Source organism: Triturus cristatus, chromosome 1_2, assembly GCF_964204655.1.
Source record: "Triturus cristatus chromosome 1_2, aTriCri1.1, whole genome shotgun sequence".
Classification (NCBI taxonomy): Eukaryota; Metazoa; Chordata; class Amphibia; order Caudata; family Salamandridae; genus Triturus; species Triturus cristatus.
Window position 1 is genome coordinate 509,299,742 of NC_140580.1, and position 23,766 is coordinate 509,323,507.

General features: G+C 44.4%; 1 protein-coding gene across 2 annotated transcripts in view; it reads right to left on the bottom strand.

Moving 5' to 3' along the window:
* The window catches only part of DOCK1 (dedicator of cytokinesis 1), a 1,163,810-nt gene that overhangs the window by 364,658 nt on the left and 775,386 nt on the right, over nucleotides 1–23,766 (bottom strand). For both annotated transcript variants that reach the window (XM_085606236.1, XM_085606235.1), the window contains exon 31: nucleotides 22,130–22,230. In XM_085606236.1, the coding sequence (XP_085462362.1) occupies nucleotides 22,130–22,230 (101 nt within the window). The remainder of the gene's footprint in view (nucleotides 1–22,129; nucleotides 22,231–23,766) is intronic.

The window sequence follows — 23,766 nt, forward strand, 5'->3', positions numbered from 1 at the left end:
ACTAGACCCTTTGAATGCAGAGAGCAGAAGCTCTCTGGGAAAATAAACATGCCAGCATCCAACTCTTGGAGGGCCCCCTTAGGATACAGGAAAGTAACCCACATAATCCTATCTCTTGGTGGGCTGCTGCCTTTGCAGTTACCTCAGACAGACTACAGACTGACTCGAATCTTCCCTTTCCCACCATTCTCTAAATTCCACCTCACAATCACATCAGGCACTCTGACCAATCACACAGTGAATCACCGCAGACTTACAAGCCAATCACATTGTCCCTGGACTTGCATCATAGCATAGAACCAGGTACACAGAGGAACAATAGGACACACATAACCGCTGTCTACTTCCTCATAACACCCAATATGCCCACAATATGGAGCACAGGTGCCCATCATAACAAACCTGACCGCAGCTTCTAAGAATTCTCAGTCCATCACATAAGCCCACCTAATTTCTTGAACAAATAATTATCTAACATATTGATAGAGACTGCAATGTATAAAGGGTACGTGATGCAAACTCGTCTGCTGAAGTAAACTAAAAAAATGAATTACATTGTTAACAGTACAAAAAAACAAGAGTAATTTCCTTCCAAAGGTCAGTGTCAAACCTTCGCCACCCTGTTTTTCAGTGTCTTCTGGTCAAATCCTCTCCAGAGTTGTTCAGATGTAGGTGCATTCGTGTATTGGGGTTTCAAGCCCTCAAATGTCTGCCAGGATATGTTTTGTGCAAATTGTTAGACCCTTGTACTCCAATGGATGATTTGGTAGCCCTTTCTTCCATAACTGTAGGTAGGAGCTAAACTAGTTTGACAAAAAGAACAAGCATTTGCAATGCAATAGGTCTCGCATTTATACGAGTTTGAGCTATTGTCATTGTAAATGACAATGCTTATTATTTAAGTTTGCTTTTTTTTTAAACATAAATAAAAGGCACTGTCATTTACAATGCTAATAGCTCAAACTCTCGCAAATGCGAGACCTATTGCATTGCAAATGCTTGTTTTAAAATGAAAGTTGTATATATTTATAGATATTTGAGGTAAACACAATCTATCTAGCAGAATAGTTCCCTTCCTCCACCACCCTTCTGGGGACAGCTTGGTAGATTTATGAGATGGCAGATAGCTGCTTATCCATCATTTAGCAGTTCAGAAACCCTCTATAAAAGACCCTAAATAAACTCGAACTAAATGAAACACTGCAAAAACTCACGGCTCACAACGGAAAACACTGGACGAAGTGTAGAAAGGATGGATAGTAGTCACGAGGTAAGTTCAAGTAGAAGTTTATTGGTAAGTTACAAGTTCATTTGAGATGGTAGTTACAAGTTCAGGATCTCAAGATCCCAAGTAAATATGTTAAGCAGGCTAATTCAAGATCCCACCAGGAGCTGCAGCTTTGCTGCTCAGCCTACTCCTCCAACTGTCATTCCTCCAGTCCACCAGGCACACCAACATTCTACACAGTCATCACGCATTCCAACATTCCATACACACATACTCATGCATACTGGCTGAGCAGCAGGAAGTGTAAGTACAACACGAAGCATTACCTGTCTTATCAGACTATGATCTTAAAGGTGAGGATCGTTTGCACAGAGCCCTTTCGTTTCTACAGTGACCTGGGAACCACAAGCATTTACTGTGGAGAAAGCGGAACCAGTTCAGGTTGAGCAACTTTACTCAAGTCGGGATTAAAGAAAGGGCATCGCTAGGGAGAACCAAATGCGCAGCTGGCCTGTTTGTAAGGCTACGTCAGCATTACAGCCAGCAGGCCGAGTTTCTGGTGCCAGCGACATTCTGGTGCTTTTGCCAGAAGTCTGAACAGCGGCTCCAAGATATAGGGGCATTGCCTTCAATGAACACGGACATCTGCCTGCCAAGCCATCTACAGCATGGCTGAGTGTGTCTGTCCTCACTGACACCCCTAGACCGGTCCTGTCTCCCAGGTCGCACCAAATAAGCCAATTCAATGCATTTGGTGAGAGAAAAAGAGTGTGTGAGAGAGAGAGAGACTGCATACACGAGCTAGTGAAGCAAACCTGTTGTGGAAATGTGTGCGCCTACAAAAGAGGTAATGCCTGTGTGTTTGTGTGTGGGGCAGGGGAAAAGAGACACATGACAAAGGGCCATCTCTTGGGTCTGATTTGTCTCACGGTCCAGTGGAGTCGATCACAACTAATCCAAAACATCACAAAAGATGAGAGAGAAAAAGGAAGTGTGTTTGTGTGTGAGAGGGTGAGTGCTCCCGAGAAAGAGACACAGAATGCTAGTAGGCCAGAGAGAGCCTCGTGGAAGAAGTGCTTACATGGTTTTTCTGCTGCCTGTGATGTGCCTGCTGTGTCTAATAACAGCCTGCATTGCTTTCCCAGCGCACTTACACGTTGTACGCATTCCCATAGCTGTGTGAGAACAGTGGATGCTGCAACAGATGGGCTGCCCCTTTTGTACACGAGAGGGGCTTTAATGGCTGGTTTTCTGAGGCTCCTGCTGACATCTGAGCAGCTCTGTGTGCGGGTGAGAGGATCCTGCACCACTTCTGAGTATTCTTCAGCTGCCCATGTATGTGTGAAGCAAGCAATCACTGCAGCTAACAATATCTAGTTGAAGTATATATTCTGTGCATCAGGGATGAACGCTCTGCTGTCGCCTGTGCTGTACCACGTCAGAAGCCCACAGCCAAATACCTATGTTGTACATGCTATGTTTGTCAGGACTGCCTGTGTGGTGCCTGTTTTGTGCGCGAGGGCTGCCTACACTGCTGCTGTCTGTTCAATACCCCTTCTTCAGGTGAGGAAGTCTTACACCGCTGATGCCCCTGCTGTACCAGATATGCATGTGAAGGAAGCTTGTGCGGTGTGGGTTCTTTTATTTCTGTTCTGTACATGAGTATGAAGCTTGCGTTGCTTGAATTGTGATACTGACCCTTTCCCCCAATGCTGCACTTGTGTGCGGGAGTATTAGTAGCACTTGGATTGATGCATCATAATATATCTGCTCAGTGTGTTAAGCATATTCAGCTATGCTGTGTGTCTCCGTCTCTGTGCATTGTTAGGGAACTTGCCTTGCTGCTGCCCGAGTTGTACACAGTGCTTGAAATGGAAAAATAGAAGTGCAGGTACCCTGAACACGAGGACCTGCTTGTTTCTGAGAAGTGCCAGTACACTCCAATTAAAAGTATTACCTCACTTTCAGAAGTGCAGGTACTCTCCATCTCAAAATAAACAAGCATTGGCATAGACAATAGGTCTCGCCTTTGCGACCTTATAAGTGTTTAGCCATGCAACAGTTAGTACCGGCCCAATTAAAGTACTGGTTGTACATGGGTTTGTGTAACAGTAGGCTGGTGTCACTGCTTATGCCGGTCACAGACCTGCTGTGTCAGGGCCTTGCTCTGCTGCCTTGGCTGTGCTGCACAGCTTCCTGTGCTAGGGCTGCTCAGCACGCGTAGCCCTGATCTGCTCCTACTGTCCGTGCAGTTCATCATCTGTGTGGAAGGGACTTGATTTTAATGTGCTGTCTGTGAGTACCCGTATGCAGCACTCCATACCCACAAGAGCTGCATACAGCAAACTTCCAGCTAAAATCCTTATTTATAGCCCTGTTTCACGCACATCCAGTCATCTCGAATGCCCAAACCACAAAGACAAGAAATCCACTGCAGGTGGATGAGTACAAAATCACGCAAGCTGATTTAATAGTTATGTCACAGAACTCCATAAGAAATGTGGTGAGAATGAATCGCACTACAACATTTATATTGCTGACAAAGGGCTCATTCTGGAATAGTTTTTCATTTCACGGGTCTCTCTCTGTTCACCTCTGTATGTGAGTTCTGACACGTCTGTGGGTGGGTGCTTTCACGGGCATGCACCAGTTCAAGTGCAGGGGTCCCTGTTTGCTCTGTGTGAGGAAGACTGATAAGAACTTTATTTGGAGTCCTGGGACAGTCAGTAGGTACTGGGGAGGACTCTGTCAAAACTGTCATTTACTACTGGTGTCCCAGAGTCACAATATTTTACAATATATTTGGATTACCCAGTTAGTCCTTTTAGGCACTACACTCACTGGGTGTCAAGTCTTACTCTATGAGCTGGTAGAAGTAAGAAACTCAAATAGAGTATGGCTTGGTTATTTAATCAGATACTTCAATTTCTAGTCCGTGAAACAAGTCACAAAATAACAGGACTTGTAGTTATAAGTAAATAACAACTGAATTTACAAATAAGATCTTTAATTAAAACAATAAAGGTTTGGGGGCTGAGGTACATCCTCTACAGACTCTTATAGCACCTACGTGCTAGGAACTCGTTTTTCCAACACATTGGTCCTTGCGGACCTTCAGTAGAAGTTATGTTTCTGTTTCCTCCAATAAATGTTCCCACAAGGGTTTGTGAAAGGGATCTAGAGATGTAGTGTCAAATCCCTGGATTGTTGCAAATATGGGACCATGTTGGACAACTCATCGGGCTAAAGCATCACATGCTGAGTTTCCAGCACTAAAAAGTATTACAAACACCTTTGAACCAGAACCCCATACCAATGAAGTCACCAGTACAGATCCAAGTTATGGTGTACAAAGTCAATAGTAACAGTAGGTCTGGTCACTGGTGTGCAATTATTATTGTTCAGATCAATTAATTGGAGTCCAGTAACCGGTTTATGAACCAACTGGGCTCTATTTGTTCAAGGCACAGTGAGTCAGTACCCAGTTTGGAGCTCCTGATGGCTCCTTATTTTTGAATCTACCATTTGTGGTCAAATTTGTATGGAAGTAGAGGCACCCACAGAACCAGGGCATTACCTGAACGTAATGAATCGACCAATTCCTGTGTTAAGCTGGACTGAAACTGCAAAATACAATGTCAATATCACCAAAGGAACAAGAACGAGCAAGATGGTTCAAATGGTTCTGAAACTAGACTGAAGCACACAAGCCAAAATAAAACCGATGAGACAGGTGGGTAAACAGCCTCCACAGGGCTTGGTCGCCCCAATCACTGCTGCCGCTCCTGCCTGCCTTTGCCGCCTCCTGCCTGCAGATTCCTTCGCTCGCTGCCCGCTGCTCCTGGGAATTTCCCGCTGGTCCTGGGAATATCCTGCTGCCCGCTGCTTCTTGGAATTTCCCGCCGCTGCCTCCCTGCGGCCCCGCCCCCCTGTGATTCCATTCGCCGCCCCACTCCCGCCACCCAGCTGCTCTTCCCTCCCGGCTCCTTACTTAAGGGGACCGTAGGGGACCACAGAGTGTGACCGCTCAGCCCTTCACAGGGCTTGGTCGCCCCACTCACTGCTGCCACTCCTGCCTGTCTTTGCCGCCTCCTGCCTGCAGATTCCTTCGCTCGCTGCCCGCTGCTCCTGGGAATTTCCCGCTGCTCCTGGGAATTTCCCGCTGCCCGCTGCTTCTTGGAATTTCCCGCCGCTGCCTCCCTGCGGCCCCGCCCCCCTGTGATTCCATTCGCCGCCCCGCTCCCGCCACCCAGCTGCTCCTCCCTCCCGGCTCCTTACTTAGGACGCCCCCAGAGCGCCCACGCAGCGGACGCGCGTAGTGGGAGCGCCGAAGGTGCGCCAAAGGTGCGCCAGTCTGCGCCCGTCCGCGCCTGGACCGCGCCCAGCGCCAGACCCCCTGATCCTCGCCCTCGCCAGCACACCCTGCACATCTACGACGCCAAAACCCTCCACGCACTCAACGCCGGCCGAAACACCGCCTGCTACCGAGCCACCCCGAGACGCACCCACGGACCCTTCACCTGCCTGACCTGCCGCTTCACCGGCCTCCGACCCTACACCGCACCTGCTAAACCGAGCCCCAGCAACAAACACCTGATGAGCATCCTGCTCAACACCCGCTCCGTTCACAGGCATGCCGTCGAACTCTGGAACCTCCTCGACTCGACAGCACCAGACATCGCCTTCCTGACGGAAACCTGGATGAACGCCTCCTCAGCGCCAGACGTCGCCATCGCCGTCCCAGAAGGCTACAAAATCACCAGGAAGGACCGCGTCAACCAGACAGGAGGAGGCATCGCCATCATCCACAAGAACACCATCCGCATCACGACCAACTCCGATGACACCTTCACCTCCGCCGAACACCTCCACTTCCAGATACACACCGACCCCAAGACCACGCTCAGAGGCACCCTCGTCTACAGACCACCGGGACCACGCACACAGTTCAGCGAAGACATCACAGACTTCGTCAGCCCGCACGCCATCAATTCCACCGACTACATCCTCCTGGGGGACCTCAACTTCCACCTGGAGGACAACAAGGACCGCAACACCACTGCTCTGCTGGACAACCTGGCCAATCTCGGACTCAAGCAACTGGTAACCACCCCCACCCACTACGCCGGCCACACGCTTGACCCAGTCTTCTCATCCAGCAAATACGTCACCTTCAGCCACTCCACCAATCTCCAGTGGACTGACCACAGCTGCGTCCACTTCAGCTTCAGTAAAACGACGACCCACCACCACCCTCAACAAGCCCCCCGCAGGAGCTGGAACAAGATCACCGGCGACCAGCTCACCACCTTCCTCAGCCAGAACCCCCCCCCACCAGCTCAACGGACCCCAACGAAGCCGCCAACAACCTCACACAGTGGATCACCAACTGCGCAGACGCCCTCGCACCACTGAAGAAGAACCCCACCAGCAGACGCGGCAGCAAGAAAGCCTCCTGGTTCACCGACGAGCTCATCACCTCCAAGAAGAACTGCCGCTCCCTGGAGAACACCTGGCGCACCAACCAGACCACAGACAACATGACGGCCCTCAAACACGCCACCCACAAACACCACCAACTGATCCGCGCCACAAAGAAGACAGCCTTCAAGGAACGACTGGACAACAACACCCACAACAGCAAGGAACTCTTCAGCATCGTCAAAGAGCTCTCCAACCCCGATGCCGGAAACAATGACATCACTCCCTCGCAAGACCTCTGCGACTCCCTCGCAGCCTTTTTCCACGACAAGATCGCCAACATTCACAACAGCTTCGGCCCACCAACCACGAACCCCACCACCGAACCGATGCCCCCCACCGCCACCCTCCGCACCTGGACCCCAGTCAGCACCGAAGACACAACACGCACAATGAACACCATCCACTCCGGATCCCCTATGGACCCCTGCCCACACCACATCTTCAACACGGCCGACCACATCATCGCACCCCACCTCCGCGACATCATCAACGCCTCCTTCAACACTGCCACCTTCCCGGAGTGCTGGAAACACGCCGAGATCAGTGCCCTGCTGAAGAAACCAACTGCAGACCCCTCCGACCTCAAGAACTACCGCCCCATCTCGCTCCTCCCGTTTCCTGCCAAAGTCATCGAGAAGACCGTCAACAGACAGCAAGCCGCCTTCCTCGAGACCAACGGATCCCTCGACCACTCGCAATCCGGCTTCCGAGCCAACCACAGCACGGAGACCGCCCTCATCGCAGCCACAGACGACATCAGATCCCTAATGGACAACGGGGAAACTGCGGCCCTCATCCTCCTGGACATCTCCGCAGCGTTCGACACTGTCTGCCACCGCACCCAGGTACAGCGCCTGAACAACACCGGCATCCAGGAGAAGGCCCTGGAGTGGATCACCTCATTCCTCTACGGAAGAACTCAGAGAGTCCACCTCCCCCCGTTCCGGTCAGCGGCCACCGAAGTCATCTGCGGCGTTCCACAAGGGTCATCGCTCAGCCCCACCCTCTTCAACGTCTACATGAGCCCCCTCGCAACCATCGCACGTCAACACAACCTCAAGAGCATCACCTACGCCAACGACACCCAGCTGATCCTCTCCCTCACCAGCGACCCGGATGCCGCCAGAGCCAGCCTACACGAAGGGATGAAAGACGTCGCCGAATGGATGAAGAACAGCCGCCTGAAACTGAACTCAGACAAGACGGAGGTCCTCATCCTGGGATCATCACCCTCCGCCTGGGATGAGTCCTGGTGGCCCCCCGCCCTGGGAGCCACCCCCAAGCCAACGGACCACGCACGCAACCTAGGCTTCATCCTGGACTCCTCCCTCTCGATGACCAAACAAGTCAACGCCGTCTCGTCTTCATGCTTCAACACCCTGCGCATGCTTCGAAAGATCTTCTGGTGGATCCCCACCGAGACCAGGAAGACGGTCACCCAGGCCCTCGTCACCAGTCGGCTGGACTACGGGAACGCCCTCTACGCCGGCACCGCCGCCAAACTCCAGAAGAAACTCCAACGGATCCAGAACGCCTCAGCACGACTCATCTTGGACATCCCCCGACACAGCCACATCTCCGGACACCTGAGAGACCTGCACTGGCTCCCCGTCAACAAAAGAATCACGTTCCGACTCCTCACCCACGCACACAAGGCCCTCCACGACCTGGGCCCCAAGTTCCTCAACAGCCGCCTGACCTTCCACAAGCCCACCCGCCAGCTCCGCTCCGCCAGCCTCGCTCTCGTCACCGTCCCCCGCATCCGCAGAGCCACCGCCGGAGGAAGATCCTTCTCCTACCTGGCAGCCAAGACATGGAACTCCCTTCCCATCCACCTCCGGACAACGCAAGACCATCTCGCCTTCAGGAAGCAACTCAAGACCTGGCTGTTTGAGCAGTAGCGTTCCCCCCCCCCCCCCAGCGCCTTGAGACCCTCCGGGTGAGCAGTGCGCTATACAAATGCCTATGATTGATTGATTGACTCTGCGGGTCAAACTACGCAGTGCCTTTCCAACGTGGTTATAACCACGAACGCATCTTTGCACGCGTTCATTTATCCCATAAGTTGTTACAACAACTTGCTTCAAGGGAAGCATTGTTGGATTGATGATGGACTTTAAGTCAAACATTTTCCCTACTGTTGCACAGACAAGAGTTGGAATAGTAAATTATATGGTTCCAACTCTATCACTTCCCCTAAGGCGTGTCATTGCAACAACTTGCGGGGTAATGGAACACGTAAAGACGCGTTCAGTGTGTGGACCACATTGTAAAGGCATGAAGAAAAAATGCCTGCATGATTCCGACAAACATACCTCCCACAGGTGAGATGGTCAACTGCCTCTTGATCCTTCTAAGCCTGGAAAGGGTGGCAACAGCGAATGGTGTAAGTGCACTGGAGTCTGCAGATCCACAACCCAGACTCCTCAGCTCTTGATTCTTTTGTCTCTTGGCCGATTTCTGGGATCTGGATCTCAGCCCATCCAGACCGTCTCTACACAGGTTCTACAGTCAGCTCCGCCTTGAGCTTTCCCTCTGGCGATTACAAAGGCTTCTGCCTGTGAGAATCAAACTCCTAAAGTAGGGAGCTAAGCTTTCGATCTTTCCTTAGGTCACATCAACTGGCGAGTGTAGCAGCATCAGACTGAGGTTCCAATCCTGGTGACATTTCTTCATAGCACAGACCTTCGCTGTATCCTGAGGATCTACAGGAAACTGACTTAAAGGGGCCAGAATTAATCCTCCTATTCTGACCACTTTGTATGGATGTCATAGGCAATAGTTTGTTTAAAAAACAATGAATGGACGAGTGCTATTTAATTGCGGCCACACAAAAGCTTCTGACAAGCCTGCTTTCACCTGCACCATCTGCTAATTCTTAAAGCTGACATTTACTAATATTGGTCTTCCGCCAAGAATATACCAATTACCGTGGAATCTAATGAACTCATAGATAAAAGAATTATAATTAAAGAGGGCCGGTGTTAAGAGATTTCGGCGCACAAACTTATTCTGCTTTAAAAAATGGTCCTATGTGCCTCCCAGATGTGTGCGAAATTTTATAAAGGGAATACAATGAAAGAGAGGAATTTATTCTATACTAGGGGATACATCCACACTTTTTAAAACCATTATTTTTCTTTCCGTAATAATCTTACAAGCAGCCGTCTTCGCCTTGGAACACAGTAAAATCAATGCAGTTGTACAGTGGGCAATCCTTCATGTCGCAAAATCTTGACTCCTGCTTTTTTTTTCACACTGTTCTTATTCACGGCAAAATTTATAACATAACTCGAGCAGTTCAGATGTGCTGTCATGGGGTGAGCAATGTAATCTCTTTTAAGCAAGAAGCCATCCATGGCTGCAGCTACACACAAAATACCTCAGGGATACAAGCACATTGAATCCGACGCTGCTTATGAAAATTTACTGCAAAGGACTTTCAGGAATGATGCGTTAAACAATACACATGCAGTGGTTTTAGGATAAACACAACACTAAACTGAAAATCAAGCAACTAATGGGGAGAACTGAAGCCATTGCATGGAATGTCGCAGCATTTTTGAAAATGTTTGGTAAGTAAAATTAAACATGCCATATCTCACAGCTATAATTTTCATGGGTGGATGTTGGCACTATGCAATGTTTCCCCTAGGTTTTTGCCATTTGTTGCTGAACCCATTCTTGTTGGCGTATGGACTCTATGCACGTTTTCCCTGCTAACCAGTGGTAAAGTGCTTGCGTTCTGACCCTAAAACATGGTCAAATTGGCCTACACCGGATTGGTACATTTAATTTACTGGTAGGTCCCTCGTAAATGGTACCATATGTAGCCAGGGCCCTGTAAATTAAATGCTACTATTGGGCAACAGCAATGAATGTGCCTCTCACTTAGGTAGCCTTTTAAAACATATCTCAGGCAGCCTTATAAGCCTGCAGCTCTGTTTCCAACTGTCATTTCGATCTGGCAAAATAAACCTTTTTCTAGTCCTAGACCTCCCTTTTAAGTACACAAAGGTTACCCCTAAGGTATGCCCTTGATGCTCAGAGTGCAGGGTACCTTGCATTTAAAAAGTAGGACATCTGGGTTTAAGTTTTACATGTGCTGGTATTGAAAAGCTCCTAAACAAAATGTTTATATCCAACTAGGAAGATACATTGGTTGTTGACACTTTTTTTAACTTGACTCTTCCTATTCTCATGGGCTACACAACCTTGCAATGTTCTGCTTATCCAATCACAATATTATGTTTGGAGTTTAAAATTCTTAATCCGATTGGAGTGCCTCATTTTATAGCACGGAGGTTGCAGTATTGTCAACGAGTTTCGAATCCATGACTTCGCTTTAGTTTCTCCTCAGGACTCAGAACTGATATCAACTTTGGTTCACAAGCCACTTTGCCGCAAACTGTTTCTCTTCATTAGAAGTACAGTAGAGAAGCAATGAAGTTTGGTTGTTGTCTTGTTAACAACACTAGACGAATGGACAATTGATGAATGAAGGGAAAAGGATTGCGGCAAAGTGGCTTGTGAACCGAAGTTGATATCAGTTCTGAGTCCTGAGGAGAACTCTTAAAGGGAGTCATGGGTTCGAAACGCATTGACAACATATCAACCTACATGCTATAAAATGAGGCACTCAGGATAACAATTTTAAACTTAAAAAATATCTTGATTGGACAAGCAGAACGTTGTGAGGTTGTGTAACCCATGAGAGTAGGAAAAGTCAAGTAAAAAAAGTGTCAAACAATGCACCTTCCTAGTTGGGCACAAATATTTCAGAACTGTTCAGGTTCATATATTGTTTTAATTGTTTTGTATGGTGAATAATATTGTTTGTGATTTTGCTTTGATGTATTTATTTTAAAGTTGTTGGATATATTTGTTGGTGGGTGTTTGTCATTGTTTTTGTACAATACAACAGTCAGGTGCTTCTGTATATGACAGAAATGGCTTTAAAACAAATCAGAAAGAAAGTGAAAAAGAACAAAATCACATGATCACTATTATTATATAGAGTGTTTAGAATAAAATTGATGGTGTAGAAAGAGTTGGTCAGTACTGGCATTTGTAGTGTTGTTGACGTTTCAGTGGTCCAGCATTACAGATATATTAGGGCCCAACCCTGACTGCTGTTGTAACTTTCTATATGTGGCAGTTTCAGAATTGTAATTTAAAATCCAAATTCATGATTGAGGGTTTTAAATTACAATTCTTTAGACACCAAACTTGACATTCCTACCAGCTCCCAATTGAAAGTTACCACTTATTAAATGTAATAAGTGAATCCAATGCTAACCACAGTAGTGAAACACAAATTTAAGAGTTTTATACTACCAGAACCTGTAAAATTTAAAAGCACATTCCCAATATTTTAAATTCACTGCACCCTACCCTCTGGGCTGTTTAGGGACTATCTTAGGAGTGACATATGTTTTAAAAAGGAAAGTTTTGGACTGGCAAGAGGTTTACATTGCCAGGTCGAAATGGCAATTTGAAACAGCACACACCAGGCTGCAATGGAAGGCCTGAGATATGTTTAAAAGGCCACTTAAAGTGTGTGGCACAATTAGTGATGCAGGGCCATTAGTGAAAAACAAGAGTACCTCTGGCACCATCGATTTAACATATTCATGTAAGCCAGATGGATTTTTTATTTATCCCTGGACAGTAATTGAATACAAAACAAGACTATTTAGACTCTTTCATCAAGACTTTTGGTTCCTGTGCAGCAACAGCTTATGCTTAGAAATAAGTGTTTCAAACAATTTGACATACAATAGTAACAATCAATACAGAACAAGAACAAATAGACAATATTTACATCTGTACAAACTTGCAGTTAGACACAAAATGAAAAAACAGTTGGACAGTACTTATACATTTATACTCATACAAATCAATAGATAAGAGTACATCAAGGCAGTCCTACATATTTCTTCGAATAGAGGTACGGGAACTCATTTGTCATGGAGTCCTCACAGTACGAGTATCTTTTATTTAGTGCCAAAGGAACAAAGAGGTAGCCTCATATTATGGAAACCAGATCCGCAGCCCTATAGATTAAAAGGGATTATTTTCTGTGGAAAATCGTCAAAAGTGATTTGACAATAATTCTGTCTGGGTTCTTTAAGGCTCGCCTCCACCATGAGATTACCAACGCGTTTCGACCTTCTATATGGCGCTTCTTTTATAGGAGGTCTTCATCAGGGTGCGTACGTTTTTCTACGAAGGACTCGTGATATCGAAGTACAAAGGACATGGCTACTAGTCAGGTGTATTTTGTTGAAATGTTTATGTGCAAAATATTTACAAATTGGAAGGGATTTCTAATTTGCGCGTTTATTCTTACCTACCATCACGGCGGGAAATAAATGACAGAATCAGAGGCTTCTAGAGTCAGTGCTGAGTTATTTAGCCTGCAGAGATGGGGGGGGGGGGGGGGAGGAGGAAAAAAAAAAAGGGGGGGGGTTCGAGGAAAGAATTTTGTGAAAACAACATGCTGGTGCCAGGTGGGAGAAAACACCGCCTAGTGGCATGCAGGTAAATATTTTAGAATGTACCACTCCTAACAAAGTGGTTAAAGAGCACGCATGTTAGCCGAATTGTTCTTAAGTTGTTAGAAGACGTAGAGATGAAATACATACTGTCCGAATACTAAATGTAAGAGTGAGTTAGAGCCTACCCCCTCTCTATCGTGGGTAAGTGCTCGAGGTTGATCTAAGTGACCCTGTCTAAGCCTGTGTCTCGTGGTCTACACTCATGCATCTCCGTTAGAGCCTACCACCTCTCTGTCGTGAGTAGGTGCTTAGAGTCAATCTGGGTGACCCTCTCACAGCCCGTGTCTCGTGGTCGACACTCATGCATGCGGCAACAAGGGGGAGTTACCTTTCATTCGCGTGGCGGGGATTTCTATGCTATCTTGTCCGGAGCCAGTGCAGCGTCTTAATGACGCGCGGGGGGAGCGCAGAGCGTCTCGGTTTCTGATCCTCCGGCAGTAGTGGAGGCGAAGAGCAGTTGCCACAGAGGCCGCCATTCGCTTTATGTTTGCGGTATGGGCGTAGCCTTATCGTGATGTCGGCAAGGGATGCCTAATGCTTCCGGGTTATGGGACCACAGGGAGGGACTACGGGGGCACAGCGAGGGAGCTCACTGTTGCTATGGATATGGACGCTGCTCACGGCCGCTCTGGAATAGAGTGCACTCGGCAGCTTGTGCGCCATACTAGCGTGTTAACCTATAGCAAATACAACGAGAAAAAACTGTAACTACTCAGCATCAATCTCGCTAGGCATAAATACAATATATCCCATCAATTAAAGCTGAAATGAATCGGCATATATCTCGCAAAGCATGATACCAATTTCTCATAAAAACAAAGTAAATAAGTAGCAACAGGGTTTAAGAAGTGTTTAAACATAATAAAGTGCCCTCATAAATGTGTACCACTTGAAAAGAAATCAACAAATCAAAATAAAAAATGCAGAGGAAGAACTTGAGGACCAGTTTTAGCCTCCCTCATGCGTAAATTGAGGGTAGGACAGGACAGAAAGAGAAATAGAAAGAGGAACTGTCTCAGCGCAACCATCATACCCAGTGATTGATCTCACTGAGCTCATTCAGGCCGTTATCTATTGTGTTCAAGTACATTATCGTTTTCGCTTCAAATCTGGACAGGAGGCTATCAAGGTTTCCTCCAGATATGTGTTTCAGGATAGTCCATTTCATGTCAATAGGACTGTGCTGGTACTCAAGACAGTGTGAGACCATAGGTGCATTCGTGACTTTGCATCTAATTCTAGAGCGATGTTGGGTCATACGAGCTTTGATAGCTTGCGTGGTTTTGCCTACATATAGTTTGGGGCAAGGGCAGATAGCACCGTAGATTACGTTGTGTGTATTGCAGTTCGTAAATGCTTCATGTTTCACAAATTTATTCCCGTAAGTGAAGAGAGAACCTTCTATTGTGCTGTCACATGAGGAGCAATTTCCACATTTATGATGACCTTTAATCGGTGGTAAGGAAAGCATTGTGCGAATAGATTGAATATTTTTCTTCTTTTCTGTATTAGCATGTACCAATTTATCCTTTAAGCTTTGATTTTTCTTAAGTGCAAAAATTGGGAGCGATTGTAATGGGACTAGGGATTTCACAGTCGACCAGTTCTTCCGTACAATTGTTTTCATATCATTGGTACACCCTGAAAATGTGGTGACGCACACAAGGGGGGGGTTTTCTTCTCGTGTTTTCGGTGTTAGCAATGTCTCTCTGGGAACATACCAGGCTCTCTTCATAGCTCTTTTCAAAAGCTTCTTTGGGTAATTCCTTACAATTAGTTTCCCCATAAGGGCGTTAGCGTTTTCAAAGTAGTCGTCCTTCTTGCAGTTTCGTTTTATTCTTAAAAACTTGAGGAGTGGTACATTCTAAAATATTTACCTGCATGCCACTAGGCGGTGTTTTCTCCCACCTGGCACCAGCATGATGTTTTCACAAAATTCTTTCCTCGAACCTTTTCTATCTGGATAGACAGTAAAGTAATATTAGGCACACTACTGTCTCAAGTGACCAGATTGTCCCTTTCAACCCCCCCCCCCTTTTTTTTCTTTCTCCCCACCCCATCTCTGCAGGCTAAATAACTCAGCACTGACTCTAGAAGCCTCGGATTCTGTCATTTATTTACCGCCATGATGGTAGGTAAGAATAAACGCGGGAATTAGAAATCCCTTCCAATTTGTAAATATTTTGCACATAAACATTTTAACAAATTACACCTGACTAGTAGCCGTGTCCTTTGTACTTAGATATCACGAGTCCTTCGTAGAAAAACGTACGCACCCTGATGAAGACCTCCTATAAAAGAAGCGCCATACAGAAGGTCGAAACGCGTTGGTAATCTCATGGTGGAGGCGAGCCTTTAAGAACCCAGACAGAATTATTGTCAAATCACTTTTGACGATATTCCACAGAAAATAATCCCTTTTAATCTATAGGGCTGCGGATCTAGTTTCCATTATATGAGGCTACCTCCTCGTTCCTTTGGCACTAAATAAAAGATGCTCGTACTGTGAGGACTCCATGACAAATGAGTTCCCGTACCTCTATTCAAAGAAATACGTAGGACTGCCTTGATGTACTCTTATCTATTGATTTGTATGAGTATAAATGTATAAGTACTGTCCAACTGTTTTTTCATTTTGTGTCTAACTGCAAGTTTGTACAGATGTAAATATTGTCTATTTGTTCTTGTTCTGTATTGATTGTTACTATTGTATGTCAAATTGTTTGAAACACTTATTTCTAAGCATAAGCTGTTGCTGCACAGGAACCAAAAGTCTTGATGAAAGAGTCTAAATAGTCTTGTTTTGTATTCAATTACTGTCCAGGGATAAATAAAAAATCCATCTGGCTTACATAAATATGTTAAATCGATGGTGTCAGAGGTACTCTTGTTTTTCACTTTAGTTTCAGATTCCAACCTCTGTACTCCTTAATAGAATCATTCCCCTGTTTGTTTGCAGGGCCATTAGTAGCATTTAATTCACAGGGCTTGGGTACCTGTAGTATCAGTTCACTAGTGACTTACAAGTAAATCAAATATGTCAATTGGGTGTAAGCCAATGTTACCATATTTAAAGGAGAGGATGCAAGCACTTTAACACTAGTTAGTAGTTGTAAAGTGTTGAGAGTTCTAGAGTCAGCAAAAACAAAGTCAGCAAAAACAGGAGACTTGAAGGCAATGAGTTGAGGGAAAACTCTGGGTCAGGTCCAACATCCGGATCAACCCATTGGATTCTTGTCATTCTGGTATTGTTTTACTATTAGAATTTAATCTCGTATTCTAAATTGGTTTGGGATTTTTCTTATGTTGTGTTTTCACTTTATCACATTGTGTGCTGCATAAATTCTTCACACATTGACTCTAAGTTAGGCCTGAATGCTTTGTGCCAAGTTATCAGAGATTTAAGTACAGTTTAATTTAGTGACTGTTTGTGGTTCATCCTGACAAGTATTGTGGTGGTTGTCTCAATGGGGCTTCCAGCCCCCTCAACCAATAGCACAATTTATTAAGAGGGCCTAGTACAATAGTGTATGAGACAAGATTTAGATTTCTCAATGTACAGAAAAAATACGTAAAATCATCCTAATAATGCAAAACGAAGCCCATAATGAGAATTAAAATAAAGTATATAGACGGAGAATCGCTTCTTAGACATGGAATTCTGGCAAAACATATATTTTGCGCTCTGCTCTTCAGTACTGAAATTTCACAGATTCCCATCCCTGCACAATGGTCTAAATGTCTCTTCACTGATCAATGGTGACAACACAGTTTACTATTCTGCAGAAAACTGTGTCAATTGTCACCACCTCCTTCTCTGCGTACTAACTCTGTTGGGCCTGTAAAGAAAGCTTAACATGCCAACTATGAACTAGCGCCATGAAACCACTCAGTGTACGTGCGCTCTATAAATCCTTATTAAAATTAACATAACATTAACTATGCACATGCAAATATCCTAATGATCATTTTATGCCAGACCCAAACTTCGCCTTTTGAAACAAATCATGCTTTGATGGTTGTACTTTATTTTAGGTAACCACCTAGTGGTAGCTAATAGCTACTTTTAATGGTTCTCTGGCCTCGTTGTTAGATTACTATGACTCCTGTAGTGGCGCACTCTTCGTATCAGTGCTCGTTCACAAGGGAATCTGGTCCTCGTAGCACAAATCAATCCAAAAAAATAATTATCACAAAACTCAAAGAGTCTTTTATTCCATTCATTTATTCACATATATTGACAAATTTAACAACTAAAAATCCAATGTGTTTTGACAACAAACAGTCTTCATCGCACTCCTCAGTGAGTTGCCTCTGTTTTCTATGTTTTTGCAGTGGGTACTGATCTACACCCAAAAGCAGGTCAGAGGTTATAAGAAAGGTGCTCTCATCAGGAAAATAGCACACAACCTAGGATTCCTAATAGTGATGGCATCTATTCTTAGTCAAAAACGCCATTAGTTTGAGCTTCTTATGAAATCTTTGTGAGCTGATTCTTGGCAATGCATTTGACTTTTGCTTTATATAAACTTCTAATTTGCTTCACCCCCACTGCTATTGCGATTTATGCCATCTGAAATGCCACCTATACAACAGTCAATTAGTAGAACATTTCTTTTCTCCTTGAGCTCTGTACCCAAACCAAGATTTTGAGCAGCTGTGCTACTGAACAACATGCCCAGAAGTAGTACATTTCAGATGTTTCAATGCAATTCAATAACATCTTGCCCTTAATTGATAACTGCCCTAATCACTATCACTCTGTCAAATAGGATAGAGACTTCTGATATACCCAAGTGAGTGTCAACACATTTGTGCCAGATCCTGGGGTGTAAGGTACAATAATATATGTTCTGCTTTAGGCTAACACTTATATACTGCAGGTTACCCACTCCTTTGAACATTGTACACCCTGGAATCATGTATGACGTTATGAAACCATTCCTAGGGACTCTTGGCACTGCTGAGTAATGTTCTCACCAGTGATGATGCCTACCTGTCCTATTGGTTGTGGGTTACAGTGTGTGTTAGCTCTTTTCAGATTCTCTCTTTGATAAGTGAACTAGTAGAAAGCTTCAATATCTCTTGGTGTGTGTTCTGATTGGTCCTGGTTTTTCATTGTTACTTTTCTCTTCAGAAAAGGTGTTTTCTCAAATTCCAACCTTAGGCATCTTTCTGCAGGCTCTTACATTTTAGTCACTCCGTGCAACCACGATAAACTCTACGATTGATAAAATATGCATAGGGTATACTGTCTTATTCTAAGAACGAAACATTCACTCAAAATCAGGAATATATTTTGATTCCCATTTTCGCTGATTCATAACTTCTTGGACCATTCTATGAAGTGCTTAATCACTTCCAGATAGTTCAGCACTTGGGCAGCGTACTTTTGGCTCCATTCTTACACATCACAAATAACCAATAAATACGTGCACTTAGCACATGTACTTTGTGCGTCCTAGCGATATTAATGTCAATAATAATAGTGGTCAAGTGTAGCACTTGACCACTATTGAAGTGCATTCACTCTAGGATTAGAGACTCATATATACACTGTGTGCCTTAACTTTACTATAATGTCATTTACCCCTTAGATACTTCATAAAACCATCCTCACACTATTACAATGCACTTACTTTAGAAATTAAAAGGATTTATGTAATGTGTGCACTAAAGGTTCATTTTTGCATTTACAATGTAGTTCTTCTTCACATTTATACACAAGCACCCAAGTTATTTTATGTGTATGCAATGTGTAACATAAATCTAATGTACTGACATTTTCCATTCATTTGTCGTTGAATGTGCAGACATATATTGAATATGCACCATTGATTCATATGTTAAATTGCCATCACTAGGCCGACATTTCTTTCTACATAAAATACTGTTTTGCATTTTCTGCTTGCATGTCTTTTCCTTGCAGGTACATTCACATTCTTTGTTAGTTTGAGGATAGATCCAACACTATACTAGTGATAGAAAGAGAGCCTGAGAAAAAGGACCTTGATAAGAAACATGGAGAGCAAGAAGGTCAAACTGAAGTTTTCCATTTATTAATGTTGTGAGGAGTCGCAGGTACCCATGGACAATATTGTTCCCAGGTTTGGCCTGGGTATCTGGTAAATGTTTCAGCTCACAAAGTGAGAATGGAAAAGACAATGGAGCCCCTGATTATGTTAACAGAGGGGTGCAACTTTGGAGACTCTTGTGGTAATAACTAAAGTTCACAGTGTCTGAGGTTATGTCAGTTTTCCTATGGACTTAAAGAGGTGTACACCTCTATGTATATCCCCTTTGACTCTTTGCTAAGTGTGGATTACGCAAACCTTTATAGCTCTAGCCCAAGAAGACTCTTGACCGAGCTTCTGAATTGCTGACACCTTACTGCTCTTCCCGCATTTTCCGATTTTTCTGCATTTCCCTGATTTTTCACATTATTTTAAGTTCTAAGCTATCCTTCTTAGTTTGGACTTTAATTTAGATTATTTTAGGCCTCACTCGTGTATAGCAGAGAGAATCAGAAACTCTTCTCTGATCATCAAATTCTGTTATTGATATTTTGTATTGTTGTGACACAACTTATTGTGTGCCTTATACTGGTACACATGAACTTGTTTAGGAGGTTGGGCATCCAGTTATTATTTTGTATCTTTATAGCATGGCACTGAGATTTGTATACCTTAACCTGACTGCCAACTTGTAATAAACCTTCCTAACTATCGTCACTGATTTGTGGTCCTTATTGTGTAGCCAAATGGGTTACACTGTTAATTCAATTTGTTTGGTTAAATGCTAACTCCCTTTACCATTCAGTCAGGGAAAGGGTCTATTGGATAACCAATGGTAAGAGGGTTGGCCCAGCGCTGGATCAGCACCGTATTCCTCACTTGATCTGACGCCCGGTCTGCTCGATTATCGCTCTACACTGAAGTGCATGTGAACAGTCATGACTGACCCTCATGCCGGGATCCTTGAACCAATGTCAAGTTCTACAAGTTGCCAGACACATGGAATTCTGCTGGAAGCACTTGCTGTAAAGTATCTTGTATATCAGAACAATTATTCATGGCATTCTAGAAAGGGGGAATGATTAATGTTTGACACTATCTTATCTGATGCACTGTGGGAAGAGAAGATTAAGGGAAAACAAATACCCAGGACTTAGAGATAAAAAAAGAATTATTTTCAATACAGAAACAAGAATACCATGTTCGAACTGCTCAGATAGCCTGGCCTAATCGCCTATGTTCTCTGTTTGTAATTTAAAAGTTATTAGTACCGGTAAATACAATGAGATTCTATGTTTTATTGTCAAAGTTACAAACATCAACACATGCACACTTACTTGGACACAGCAGAAACAGAGGGAAACAGTGACAAGACCAATAAATGGCAAATAACAGGAGATCAAAGAATATTTAAAATGCATTACATTTAAGATGTTGTAAGATAATAGACACATTCATTCAAATTGTACTAGCATCCTCTCCGCTTGTAAATTTGCCGTAGTAATGCAAAACAGGACTTGTAGAACCACTGCAGCAGCATCTGCTAAATGCTCAAGTCCGTGTGACAGACAATCCGTTTAGGGACCCCCAGATGTAATGATGGAGCCTCTGAAAGCTCAGCTGACAATTATCACTTTTAAACCAATACTCACTCGGGACAATGCCGGGGATAGAATTGATATTTTTTTAAAGTAAAATCAACGAAGTGATTTCGGTTCCGCACATGAGGGAGAAAAGCAAACGAGCAGTTTATGCTCAGGATGGCAAGTTATAAACAGATGAACATGCAGGCAGAGCAACAGGACCACAGACATCCACCCACAGAAAGAGCATAGATACATCCACCTGTGCGCACAGACCTCCAGTCAGCCTCGCATGCACAGAAATACAACTCATATGCAGGTATTGGTGGGACATCACAGAAGGGTACTTCTGCATTAAGAGCTTATGCACAAACAAGTCGATGGTTGTACGTGGGGTCGATGGTTCAGTAGCTACATATATGGATGGTGGGTTCGATGATTCTGGAGCTACATGGATGGATGTGAGCATGTGTGATTAAGTGATCCAGTGAATGAATCGAGGACTGAATTTAAAAAAACATTGTTTTCGTTTTGCAGCTTCCACGGGATTCCTTCTGCCTCCTGTGTAGAATTCTTGCTAGTGTGTTTTGAAGCAGAAGGTAGCGCTTTTAATTAAACGATGGAATATGTCCACACCGCTCAGCTTAATTTCCTAAGCACATATCCAATGCCCACTTTACAAGGACACCCAGCCGTCAGTGTATGTGGACATCTTTTACAGATGATTGAAGGCAGATAAGCACAGTGTGGGAAGAAATAGACTTTATTGTGAGAACAGACTGGGAGAAGAAAACGATATACAGTTCTACATTTAACCAGCCTTGTTCTGTAATACACACATTAAATGCCAGACTACCACATGTCCAGTGTGAAAATCCACCCGTTTTTAAAATGACACACTGGTGACAACAGAGCTTCCTATAGTAAAAGATCAACACCTACACGTCTTTCCTTCCTCTTGACTTAACCAAGAGGCAACCACAAAACCTACAACTTTATATTCCAGACTTCCTTCTAGGTTTTGCAAAGAATGATGCTAACGCCGCCATAAAACCACATCGCAAAAATCGCAAAGACAAATGACTTTGAATTCTGAATGGGAATTTTAACTTTTGACATAAAGCGCAAAGTAGACCTTGATGAGGAAAGCATAACATGAAGAAAAAAAGTAATCTAAAAATAATACAATATGGTAACCACTTGTAATGGCCATCTCTTCTATTTTCAAGTTGTGTGTTAATGCAGTGAAATACAACCTACTTGTTAAGTATTTTCGTTCGTTTAGCACTTGAAAAATTCTCCAGTTGTAAAGATTCTTGAGTAAGAAAAGCAACCGCCAGGTGAAAGTAGTTGTTCCAAAGCTGTAGAAACACAAAATACATGCACGGTCAAGGATAAACCTTTAGCGTCACAACCTCAAACTTTGTTTATAATCCTAAAGAGGCAAACCGGAATATATGGATGCATTTGTTTATAATATATATCTATGTTGGAAGGGATTTATTTTCAAATACAGTGACTGTACCAGATATTCTATCATATTAACTGCCCTGCATGTTACCCACTTCAAACATATAATATTTTGCTATTTTGAAGTATTGTAAAGGTAAAATCTGCTGTACATCCAATGTTTAAGTGAAGTTTTAATAACTAAGGAGAAACATTACGCAAGGCAAAGAATCATGCTGTCACGTTGAAAAAAAGTATCTACATAATTTTGTTTTAAAAACAAATGCACTGCCATTGCACCTTTAATTATATGTATATGCTTATAATCTCTAACGATATAATTCATAAGCCAATAAGTGTACAGGAATATGTCTCTAAATCCCGCAGTCTTTTTGTCCACAGGGAATCACAACATGGTCATTATAACAACCGCGTTGTGATTCCGCATACATTACTCCGCAAGTCGAGGGGGGCGCTGGATGTTGGAATAGTATAATTTACTATTCCAACTCCAGTCTGTGCGGACACTAATGAAGGTGTTGGATTTTGAATCCAACACCTTCCCCCCCCCCCGAAACAACGACTTGCGGAGTAAGGGTATGCGGAATCACAACGCGGCCGTTGTAACGACCGCGTTGTGATTCCCTGCGTGCAAAAAGTTTTGTGGTAAACGTTGTTTACCAGTGTACAGTGATGAAAGAGTACTATAAGTGCTGGATTCTGGTTCTAGATAGTATCCCCCGATCAAACGAAATGTATCATAAGTTATTGGACCAGGAATGGGCAATAACATGTAGACCTGGTATGACTGTGTCAATATCTATAATGGAAATCCCTCTCGGGGTACCCAGTAATAGGCCAGTTTCTGCTCCATTTACCACCTGCTCTAAGCAGGTGGTATCCAGCAGTGAGGAGGTCAACGTGGGGCAGGGGGTGCATAGGGTGTCAGAGAGAAGGGCTCAGTGGGCGCTCCTCCGCTACGGCGGAGGAGTGTCGCCCCACTGCGTGGCACCAGTGAAGGAAAATAAAAATAAAATTATAATAACAATGTTATTATTATTTTATTTGTTCCTTCCTGCGGTGGCAGCATGGGGGCGTGGCAGGGCTGCTCTGCTCACAGGGCAGGCCAGGAGAGGAGTGGTGAGCACACTGAAGTGCGCATGATGCTTTGGCCGGCTGTCTTGGGACGACCAAACAGTCATGCTCACTTAGCATGTTCTTCACCAAGGGTGCATTACAGCCTTGGTAGAGAACATTCCCAGGCCCCCAGTCCCCATCTGAGCGCCGAATTACGACACTCAGACCAATCACAATGCTGCATTGCAGCGTTATTATTGGCTGAGAGGAGCCTGGTTGCTTCCTGGTCGGCAGACTGAGGAGAGACAACGCAGAAGATGAGCGCCAAGGAGGCAAGTCTATTTTTGTTTTACATCTCTTCGCCCTCACCT